The following is an 11,842-nucleotide window of genomic DNA, read 5'->3' as shown; positions in this document are numbered from 1 at the left end:
ATATAACTTAATTAACTTAATCTTATAACTTTCCAAATTATGGTAGCATTACCAAGTTATTTAAACGGGTATTTATGATACTAGGTTACATACCTCAGTTAATTTTCAAATCCCATTTTTATATGTACTAAACATGATGTTCTAGTTTACTTAAAAATCTTACTTCTAGGAGCACCTGGCTGGCTCAGTAGGAGGAGCATGCAACTCTCAATCTCGGGATTGTGAGTTTGAGCCCTGCATTGGGTGTAGAGATTACTTAAAAAAAATTTAAATCTTTAAAAAGTAAAAAATAAAAATAAGGGGCATCTGGGTGGCTCAGTGGTTGAGTGTCTGCCTTCAGCTCAGGGTGTGATCCGGGGTCCTGGATCGAGTCCCACATAGGGCTCCCTGCAAGGAGCCTGCTTCCCCCTCTCGCTATGTCTCTGCCTCTCTCTGTGTCTCTCATGAATAAATAAATAAAACCTTTAAAAAAAGTTTTTTTCATAAGTAAAAATTAAAATACATACCTTCATAAATACCTTCTAATTTCACATGTACGAATGTTAATCATTTCTTCCATTACTCCATATTTGCACCAGAGTAAAAATTAAGATATTCAACAAAAGAAGACAAAATTAGCTACCTTATTTAGCCCTTATAAGTTAACATGTGCAGACTTCACATTAGACAATTCAGTTTCATTCATTTTATTTTTAACATGGCTCCATTTCTCAAGACAGAACAACACAAATAGAAGTTGCAGCCCTTGGTGCTGGCTGTGACCGTGTTCATCTGCTCTCCCTAAAAGAACAGCTCAGCTCCCAAAAGAGGAATTACAAATCTTAGAAGTTAGTGAAAGGTAGAGACTAGGGATTCTAATTAAACAAGAAAAGTCAATTAATGACAATGGTAGTCTATTCTTCCCATTAGTGTTAATACAAACTCAATGCTTTTAAATCAGGGAACCTGCCATTCCATTCCTAATCAAATTATTTTAAAACTCCTATAAAGTAAAAGAATTACATAAAGGTGTAAACCCATTTGCCTCCTTTAGAGACACTGCACTATAGAAGAGAAGGTGCTTTTTGGAAAGCTTCTCTGAGTGATGCAAGCTTCATGGTACTTCAGAGCCCCAGTAATTAAAGAGTTCATGACAAAAGATAAAAGTGAAAAAGTAGACACAGAGATCTGTGAAAACTTCGCCCATTTTGCTATAGGTATCCATTGACCGATTTATCACTTCAGCAGGGATTCCAGACAATAGAAGAGCAGCTGTTAGTACGGTTGTCTTTATCTTCTTTTCACCCTGTATACAGAAAGAGTTCAATAAATCTTACAGCTTTCAGAAGACTACTTAAGCTCTATACAAACATTATCAGTGCTGCAATTTTTGCCTGATTCAGAGCTGTTAACAAAGTTTCAAAACATCAATCAGTAATATATCAACAACTATTTATTCAACATTAATATGTAAAGCAGAGAACTGCTAGGCAGTAGGAAAAAGACATCATTCATGCCATCAAAAGTGAAAAAAAAAAGTCTTATCTTGGAAGGCAAGACATAAATAACAATTTAAGATATATACAACAGCACAAGAGAAAAACAGGAAAAACATTACTACACGAGACATATATAACTGCTAAATGAAACACATGAATAATGTATGGCATACTGGCTCAAAGAAGAGAGAAATTACTTCAGGGTTATATGTATAAAGAAAGCCCAGGGAAGGATTTCAGGAGGAAGTAAAATTAAAAACAGGCCTTCAAGAATGAGCAAGATTTAGATGGAGAAAAATGAGAGGAGAAATCTCATCGGAGCTAAGTCTTATGACAGCAAAAGTCAGAAGAAGTCAGAAGAGTGAAAGCCATACTAAAGGAGTTATTTGTGACAGAATGATAGAAACTTTCTGTAGAGCCCTAAGGGTCATGCAAAGGAATTCACACTTGTTACACATGCAGTAGGATATTACTGAATATCTATTTCCTGATGAAATTTTCTTGTCTAATTTTTAAAGACATTCAAGGCTGAATTTTCATTTACTTAATCAATTTGGCATCACCAAATTCAGTCACTTGATTAAAAAACTTTTTAAATACAGAAGGCTCTTGTTACCCAGGAGAAATCAAAGCCTAGTCCACAAAAATAGTCATACAAATTCTCAGCTGCTTTAGTTCTTTTTTAAGACTTTATTTATCTGAGAGATAATTATTTATTTGAGAGAGACAGAAATAGCAACAGAGATAAAGAACAAGCAGAGAGGAGAGGGAGAAGCAGATCCTCCCAGGACCCTGGGATCATGACCTGAGCCGAAGGCAGACATTTAACCAACTGAGCCACCCAGATGCCCCTTTAGCTGCTTTTAAACATAATAACCAAAAATTCGAAATACCAAGATATCCACGGACAGGAGATCAGATAAACAATGGATAGTCACAAAATGGAATACTACTCAGAAAAAACAAAAGGGGAGGGGATGGCCCAATAAACTCAACAACATGAATGACTTTCAAAATTATTTTTTTAAGATTTTATTTATTTATTCATGAGAGACACATAAAGAGAGGCAGAGACTTAGGCTGAGGGAGAAGCAGGCTCCCCCTGGGGAGCCTGATGCAGGACTCGATCCCAGGATCCCACCCTGAGCCAAAGGCAGATGCTCAACCACTGAACCACCCAGGCATCCTGAATGAATCTCAAAATTATGCAGAATAAAAGAAGCTTTGTTCAAAAAAGTACAGACAGAAATTATCCCTTATATCTGAAGTACTAAAACAGGGGCCCCTGGGGGGCTCCGTCAGTGAAGCATGTAACTCTTGATCTCACGGTTGAGTTCAAGCTCCATAATGGGTATAGAGGTGGTGAAGAAGAAGGAAGAGGAGGAGGGGAAGGAGGAAGAGGAGGAGGAGGAGGAGGAAGAAGAAGAAGGAAAAGAAGAAGAGAAGAAGGAGGAGGAGGAGAGGAGGAGGGAGGACGGGGAGGAGGAAGAAGAAGGAGGAGGAGGAGGAAGAAGAAGAAGAAAGAAGAAGAAGAAGAAAAAGAAGAAGAAGAAGAAGAGGAGGAGGAGGAGGAGGAGGAGGAGGAGAGGAAGTAGCAGCAGCAGCAGCAGCAGCAGTAGTAGTACTAAAACAGGCAAAAACTAATCTACAGTGGGAAAAACTCAGTCAGACGCTGAGGTTGTACGGGCTAAAGATGACGAAAGGGGCATGGTGGAATGCCCTGACAATCACGTTTTAAATGTTGAAAGGATTTGAGTTTCACAAGCTGTCAAAATTCACTAAATCATATACTAAACACTTGAACGTTTCACTGTAAGAAAATTTTACCTTAAAGTTAAGAAGCACCACAAACCACCACTGAATTGTAGTTAATGATATTAGGCTGATACGTGTAGGGGTAAAGTACACGGATATCTATACCTACAACATACTTTGAAATGCATCAAGAGAAAAAAAAAAAGATGCGTTGAAAATGGATAAATTGGATAGATACAGGATAACATAACAAAATGTTAAAGAATTTATGTAATAAGTATAAATAAATGGGTGTTCACTGCACAGTTCTTCAAACATTTGATTTTCTTTTTTTAAGATTTTATTTATTTATTCATGAGAGGCACAGAGAGATAGGCAGAGACATAGGCAGAGGGAGAAGCAGGCTCTCCACCGAGCAGGAAGCCTGATGCAGGACTCAATACCAGGACCCCAGGGTCACACTCTGAGCCAAAGGCAGATGCTCAACCGCTGAGCCACCCAGGAGTCCCAATTTCTCTGTATTTAAAAACTGTCAAGGGAATCCCTGGGTGGCTCAGCGGTTTGGCACCTGCCTTTGGCCCAGGGCATGATCCTGGAGTCCCGGGATCCAGTCCCGTGTCGGGCTCCCAGAATGGAGCCTGCTTCTCCCTCTGCCTGTGTCTCTGCCTCTCCCTCCCTCTCTCTCTGTCTCTCTCTATGTCTATCATAAATAGATAAGTAAATAAATCTTTTTTTTTTTAATTTTTTATTTGTTTATGATAGTCACACACAGAGAGAGAGAGAGTCAGAGACATAGGCAGAGGGAGAAGCAGGCTCCATGCACCGGGAGCCTGATGTGGGATTCGATCCCGGGTCTCCAGGATCGCGCCCTGGGCCAAAGGCAGGTGCCAAACCACTGCGCCACCCAGGGATCCCAAATCTTTAAAAAAATAATAAAATAAAAACTGTCACAAGGGGTTCCTGGCTGGCTCCATTGGTGGAGTGTGCAACTCTTGATCTCAGGGCTCTAAGTTCTAGCTCCATGTTGCTTGTGAAGATTACTTTAAAAAAAAATCTTGGGATGCCTGCATGGCTCAGCGGTTGGGCGCCTGCCTTTGGCTCAGGGTGTCATCCTGGAGTTTCAGGATCGAGTCCCACATCAGGCTTCCTGCATGGAGCCTGCTTCTCCCTCTGCCTGTGTCTGTGTCTCTCTCTCTCTCTGTCTCTCATGAATAAATAAATAAATTCTTTAAAAAAAAAAAAAAAATCTTGGGTACCTGAGTGGCTCAGTCAGTTGAGTACCTGACTCTTGATTTTAGCCTAGGGTGTGATCTCATAGTCTTGGGATCAAGTTCTGCATCCAACTTGGTGCTCACTGGGAAATCTACTTGGGATTCTTTCTCTCTCTCTTTCTCTCTCTCTCTGCCTCCCTCAGTCCTCCCCCGCCCCACCCTATGCTTGCGCATGTGCGTGCGCTCTCTCTCTCTCTCACTCTCTCTCAAATAATAATAAAATAAATAAAATAAAATAAAATAAAATAAAAATAAAATAAAATAAAATAAATAAAATAAAATAAAATAAAATAAAATAAAATAAAATAAAATAGGTGCCTGGGTGGCTCAGTTAAGTGCCTGCCTTTGGCTCAGATCATGATCCCAGAGTCCCAGACTGAGCCCTGGAAGTAGGATTCCCTGTGCAGCGGGGAGCCTGCTTCTCCCTCTCTCTGTCCCTCCCTCTGCTTATACTCTCTCTCTCTCTCTCAAATAAAATATTTTAAAATAAATAAATCTTAAAAAAGAGTTACAAGAAAATGTTTTGTTTAGAGAAAAGTATATATACTATAGTCTCCCTTCCTTTTCTCTCTCCCATTTACCTAACAACACATACACTCCTAGCACAAATAACCACTGTTAATAGTTTCATGTAACATTCCTCCAGAGTGTTTGGGGCACCTGGCTGGCTTAGTCAGTGGAGTGTGTGAATCTTGATCTCAGGGTTGTAGGGTTTTGTTTTTGTTTTTTGTTTTTTAAGTAGGCTCCTTGCCCAGTGTGGAGCCCAATGCACGGATCAAACTCAGGACCCTGAGATCAAGACCTGAGGTGAGAGGCACCTGGGTGGCTCAGTCAGTTAAGCACCTGCTTTCAGCTCAGGTCATGATCCCAGGGTCCTGGGATACAGTCCCATGCTGGACTCCCTGCTCAGTGGGAGCCTGCTTCTCCCTCTCTGTCTGCCCCTCTCCCCCCTGCTCATGCTCTTGCTCTCCTTCTCTCTCAAATAAATAAATAAAATCTTAAAAAAAAAAAGGGGGACCTAAGCTGAGATAAAGAGTCAGACACCTAACTAACTGAGCCCCAAGGCGTCCCTCAGGGTTGTATGTTTGGGCCCCACATTGGCTGTAGAGATTACTTAAAAATAAAATCTTAAAAAAAAAAAAAAGATTCTTCCAGTTTTACATATACACAAGCAATTATTTTCCACCTTTCGATGAAAAAAGTAGCATACTATAGATCCTATCCTGCATTTTTTCTTCTCTTAATATTTCTTGGCAGGCTTACCATTATCTATATATCAGAGCTTCATCATTCTAAACAGGCCAGAATTTAATGAGTCATTTATTAATAGACATCTTTGTTGTTTCCAAACTTTGCTATTGAAAAACTGTAACTTGGGACGCCTGGGTGGCTCAGTAGTTGAGCGTCTGCCTTTGGCTCAGGGTATGATCCTGGAGTCGCAGGATCAAGTCCCACATCAGGCTCCCTGCAGGGAGCTTCTCCCTCTGCCCATGTCTCCGCCTCTCTCTCTGGATCTCTCATGAATAAATAAATTAAATCTTAAAGAAGAAAGAAAGAAAAACTATAACCAATCTTTCAATAAATACATATTACCCCTCAAAATTAATTTACATATAAAATAAAATCACATTACTTTATTCTTTTACTTTATATATAAAACCTATTTGACTCTTCATAAATATAAATGTTTCAAACCCATTAAAAACACATATGAGGTCTATCAGTTCATTACAAATGACTAAGCAAATGACCATGAACCTGTTTTTCAGTTAAAAATTCACACAACACTCAATGACATAAGTGAGGTTACCCTCTATGCCAGCCAAGTCCCATAAAACTGTGTATACATTTGTAGTTAAGCAGACTAGGTAAACATGACACTCTCCAGGATTCTGTTCTGCAATTTTGGACAAGTATTTCTTGCAAATACCAGGCCCCTGACATTAAAGATAAAGTGTGTTGTTACTAGGTGTCCAATAAGGAGCACAGTAAGGTAATTTAACCCGTTTTAAAATTAATTTCTGGGATGCCTGGGTGGCTCAGAGGTTAAGCATCTGCCTCTGGAGTGATCCCAGGACTCCGGGATCACATCTCGCATCCGGCTCCCCACAGTGAGCCTGCTTCTCCCTCTGCCTCTCTGTTTCTCATGAATAAATAAATAAAATATTTTTATTTTTATTTTTTTAATTATTTATTTATTTATGATAGTCACACAGAGAGAGAGAGAGAGAGAGAGGCAGAGACACAGGCAGAAGGAGAAGCAGGCTCCATGCACCGGGAGACCAACGTGGGATTCGATCCCGGGTCTCCAGGATCGCGCCCTGGGCCAAAGGCAGGTGCCAAACTGCTGTGCCACCCAGGGATCCCTAAATAAAATATTTTTTAAAAATTAATTTCCTTTATTACAGATAAAATGTATTACTAAATTCACTAAGTAATTAAACTGAACACTTTCTCAGACAAGTATTATTCAAACTCCATGGTTAAGTTTTCCCTCCAATCCACGGTGGACCAAAATTTTGTTAAATGTTAAGGCAACGTGGAATTGCTAAGAAGTTTCTAATCACTTGCTTTCTGAACTTGTTACAAACAAATAAATAGCTTTAAGATCAGCACTGGTGGGCCAAGGATACTTCTAGTAGCACTGATTCAGACCATGAGTATGACTAATTTTTTTTTTTAAGTTCTTAAAATTGTCAAATCATTAATCAGTCTAAATACATCACCATAATTTAGAAAAAGCTTAATTTACCTTGGGAAAATATTTGTATAGTCCCATGTACGCAAGTTGTAAAGTAAGAAACGGAGCAAATATGGACTGTGAAGATAGAAGATAAAATTATGTATTTCCAACATCATCATTTAAACCACAACAAATTAAACTAACAGCAACAATAAAATTCCAGGCAAAATAATTGTAATATATATATTTTAGAAGCTGAAAATAGTCTTGTTTCTGCTCAAGGGTGAAAAAAATAAAGGGAATGGATTTCCTTATCATAAAATATGTTTCTCAAGTCAAGTTACATTCTTTTGATGTCCCCCCAAAGTCTACTCTCGCAAAAATTTATTCTTTCAATGATTTAAAGTATTCAGAGGTGATATAGATGTATAATACATCATGCAGCAACATCTCTCTTGTCTAGAGGTAATTAACTGACAATTTCAAAGCACACATAAAAGACCCAGTATTCAATAGATGCCATACATTCCCAGACACTGTGGCAAGTAATGATCTCACTAGCTACATTGTTAAGCATCCAAATGGCAAGCTATTCTCACTATAGATAAAATGGAGTGGTTGTCTTGCTTCTCACACAATAAAATCGGAAAGGTCAAAACAATAATTAATTTACATTTATTCCTAAAACTAAAAATATTATGAAGGGAGTGAAGGAGTAAACATTAACAGATGAATGTATAATATAAGCAGTGAGAAGTAACAGCTGAAAATCTGATAGCAAAAAACCCCAGAAAACCAAAAAAAACTCACACAAAAATGAGGCACAAAAATAGGACATAACTTTAAAATCCTAAAAACACATGGCCCTTTAGATAAGAAAAAGGAAAAAGGAAGCAGCCATACATCTCATTTTTAAATACTGAAAGCTATAATGACAATTTAACCTCAGAAAAAAAGTCTGTATGACAGATTCACTTTTTAAAAAATGTCCATTAAGTATATTTTTAAAACCTTTCTTGCTGTTTACTATAAACTTTAATTATCTGAAAAATTTGCTATGTGCAAATTGGGTACTGGGTAGATATTCTTAAAAAATCTAGTGAATGAAAGTTCTTCCAAAAGCAAGACACAGGGATCCCTGGGTGGCGCAGCTGTTTGGCGCCTGCCTTTGGCCCAGGGCGTGATCCTGGAGACCCGGGATCAAATCCCACGTCGGGCTCCTGGTGCATGGAGCCTGCTTCTCCCTCTGCCTGTGTCTCTGCCTCTCTCTCTCTCTGTGTGACTATCATAAATAAAAAAAAATTAAAAAAATTAAAAAAAGCAAGACACAGAAATATGAGCTATGATTTTCTTCATTTCTCCTGGCGAGTGAAGTGAAGGCGTGGTGAAGATGGACTGCCATCACGATGATACTACAACATTATAAAATGCTGAAGTGCTTGGTGAATCACAGGAAATTTACATCATGTTCAGGACCACAGGGACTGCATTTTAAGGTTTCAAATTATTTAAATAGTAGTAATTAATATATGATACATGTAGATACTTTACCCTTTGGTTTTGGAAAGAAATTGCCTGCATTAAAGCCCAGCTGTCATTTAGTAGCTATGTGACCTTGGGCAAATGACTTAACCTCTGAGTCTTCATTTCCTCATCTATAAAACACAGTCAGAAGGATGAGGTTCAAGGAGTTTATATATGGAAAGCACTCAGAATGCTGCCTAGAATACAGAGTTAAGTAATTATTATTGGGCTCTGTATTCAACCAGAACATTTCATCTATATCTAGGGGGAAGAGCAGTGTAATAATATATCTCAAAACAGCCATATTAATCTGGTAAATATTAATACCGGCAATCAACTCCATGGATCAAAAGCACTCATTATATAGCCAATCTGCATTTTCCATGTTTCTTACCAAGTATTTGCAAACAAAAGCTCGGACTCCAAAGGCAAGAAGAGCACATCCCACCAATCTAAAGATTCGAAAAGAGTCAAATTCTTCTGTTGTATTTCCATCTTCTTGATTGGGTTTTTCACTAATCAGCTGTTTCCGTAACTTCATTGCTTCTTCAAATCTGGACAGGTACTGTTCAAGGCCATGGCGTGAACCCCGCTGAACAGTGTCTGCTGTCAGGTCCCCTCTGTTCCGCTGCCGGAGCTCAAGATTTACATCATTACTGCACTCAGGTGGTTTAATGAAAGAGTCCAACTTGTCTCCCAGCTGAGTCCCCTTTACCTCGGCCACACCACTTTGCTGGTCAGTTGTTCCTATACTGACCGAATCGCCCAGCACTACTCTCTTTGAAACTGAAGGAATGCTGAGGGAGTTCAGTTTGTCACTGTCCTGCTGCTTTGATTTTGTCTGACTTTCTTCTTCTGAGAAAAGAAATTTAGAAGCCTTATGGAGTGTATACTGGCAAACAGCTCTTATATTAATATTAAAAAATATGCCGCTGCTAGAACTCTGCAGTCTCTGAATCTAAACACTGATTCTGCGTAAAACATAAACTAGTTTCTTCCTCTACACCCCCAGAAGAGTATTCTGGCAGAGGATACAACCCAAATTCTGGGAGTAGAAGATAAGACTAGCAGACAAATTGGGCAAGATGGTCATGGAGATGGAGCAAGCTATACAGACCAGGTTTTCATGGATAATATATCCCAGAAGAATGACTGCATTGCCTGCTGTAGCTTATTTGATTAAAATCATTAAAGCTTTTACAAATCTGTACTTTAATATCACATTTCTGAACCCAGAATCTGGTCAGCATAGGGTGTGGCATACCCTACAGCTACTGTTTACGTAATCCTTCTACTGTAGTGAGGGAGCCATTAGTAGGTAATTAAGCAATTTGAGGATGCTGTTCTGCTTCCAAAGCAAAACAAAAGCTTTAGTGATAGAATTATCATAATTAAAGAACAAAATATAGAATATAACTTGAGAAGGACAATAAATGTCTTGGGAAATAATAAATACCTGCTGTCTGTTATTAAAGGGAGAAATGCGTCTAACTATTGTTCTAGGATAATCTGAAATAGTGCTCCTTACCTTCCCTGGTAGTTTTGGCTGTGAACCTGCAAACTATCTAAGTGTTCAGGACTGACTATCAGAAGCCCACAGAAATCACAAAGCGTTCAGTAGCTTGCAAATACTGAGTAAAGGTCAATTACTAAAGAAGCTCCATGGAAACTTAAGAGAACACTAGCACATACTACATGTTCAATAAATATTCACATGAATATTCATTGAATTGTACACGCACTGGGGGAGAAATGAGGAACTCTCTTTCGGGTTAAACGCGGTTCCTGACTTCAATCACATCAATCTCAGCAAATTGGGAGAAAAGACCTGGGGGTGGGGGTGGGGGTGGGGCACGTCCCACTTGTTGGGGTAAAGAATGGTCACTCAGTTTTATCTGTTTAGAAAGCCTGAAGAGGACAGTGTTGAGAGCACTGGACACAGGCACCAGGATAGATGACCACGTAGGAAGGACTGGGGGAGCAGGTAAATAAACACAGGCTCCGGGGGGCGGACAGAGCAACAGCGAAAGGCAAAAGAAGGTAGACAGACGCTATGGCAAAGGCACTGGAAGGAAAAGCATTTCGAAGGGAAAGAACCGAAGAGCAATTTTACCGAGGGACATAACAGGCAGAGCGGTGCAACCGGGGACAGAAGGGAGAGCGTGGGGAATGAAGCTGGGGGTGTCTGGCATAACGGGCCAGAAGGCGCCAAGGCGGAGGCGCCAAGGCTTCGCAGCCTGGGGCGGAGATGGGGACAAGCAGAGCGAAGCCCGCACAAAACGGGGGAAACGTGTGTGTGTGTGGGGGGGGGGGGTGGGTGACAAGTGAGAACTTGGGACATCACCTAAAAAGAGGGGACAGACGGGCACCTGGGTGGCTCAGGGCGTGATCCCAAGGAGCCTGCTTCTCCCTCTGCATCGGTCTCTGCCTTTCTCTCTGGGATTCTCATGAATAAATAAAATCTTAAAAAAAAAAAAAAAGTCCGGGACAGAGGGAAGGTCAGAGAGCAAGGCTCTGTCAAAAAGGCCAGCGGGGCGCTGGAGGGAAAGAGAGCAGGAATGGCCCTGGAGACTCAAAGCGGCGGGCGGGAGAGTAAGGGGAGACGGGAGGCTCTCACCCGCGCCACTCCCGGGCCTGTGAAAGCCCATGATGCGGTTGATGCGCTGCTCCGAGTTCATGAGCAGCTTCCTCCGCCGCAGCTCCGCACGACGCTGGGAAGCCGACAGGCCAGAGGTCGCTGGAGCTCCCGGCCGGTCGCCGCTGTCAGACGCGACAGTCAACGGCTCCATCTTCCCCACCAACACCAGGGAACGCTGAAGGTGTTGCTGGCAGCGGCAGCCGAGCCGCAGATGACTTCAGGCCAGGCCGCAGGGTACGAGCGCACCACCGCCCCCCCACCCCGCCGTAGACCCGCCCCCGAGCGCCAAGCCAGACAGGCGTGCTAGGCATGCGTGCCATCCGACCGGACAAAGCGCGAGGCTTGCGCCGCCATCTTGAATGAGGGCAGTCGGGCGGGGGGCGAAGCGTGGGGGAGGTACGAAGCGTTGGGGGAGGTCCTCCTCCCTGGGCTAGCCCTCGTGGCCACTCTCCCAGGCCACCGGGCTTCTCTACTGTTACCTCGAAAGTGAAGA

General features: G+C 41.3%; 1 protein-coding gene across 1 annotated transcript; it reads right to left on the bottom strand.

Moving 5' to 3' along the window:
• Positions 1–670: 670 nt before the first annotated feature.
• CAMLG (calcium modulating ligand) lies at positions 671–11,636 on the bottom strand. Its single transcript, XM_072841065.1, has 4 exons — positions 11,329–11,636; positions 9,106–9,566; positions 7,257–7,322; positions 671–1,285 (listed from the first exon to the last, which is right to left on the bottom strand). The coding sequence occupies exons 1-4, from the start codon at positions 11,498–11,500 to the stop codon at positions 1,094–1,096; spliced, it is 891 nt and encodes a 296-aa protein (XP_072697166.1). The 5' UTR covers positions 11,501–11,636; the 3' UTR covers positions 671–1,093.
• Between the last annotated feature and the right edge of the window lie 206 nt (positions 11,637–11,842).

The sequence above is a fragment of the Canis lupus genome, chromosome 10 (assembly GCF_048164855.1).
Source record: "Canis lupus baileyi chromosome 10, mCanLup2.hap1, whole genome shotgun sequence".
Classification (NCBI taxonomy): Eukaryota; Metazoa; Chordata; class Mammalia; order Carnivora; family Canidae; genus Canis; species Canis lupus.
Note: the sequence above shows the minus strand (reverse complement) of the source record. Positions and strands in the feature narration are given on the sequence as shown.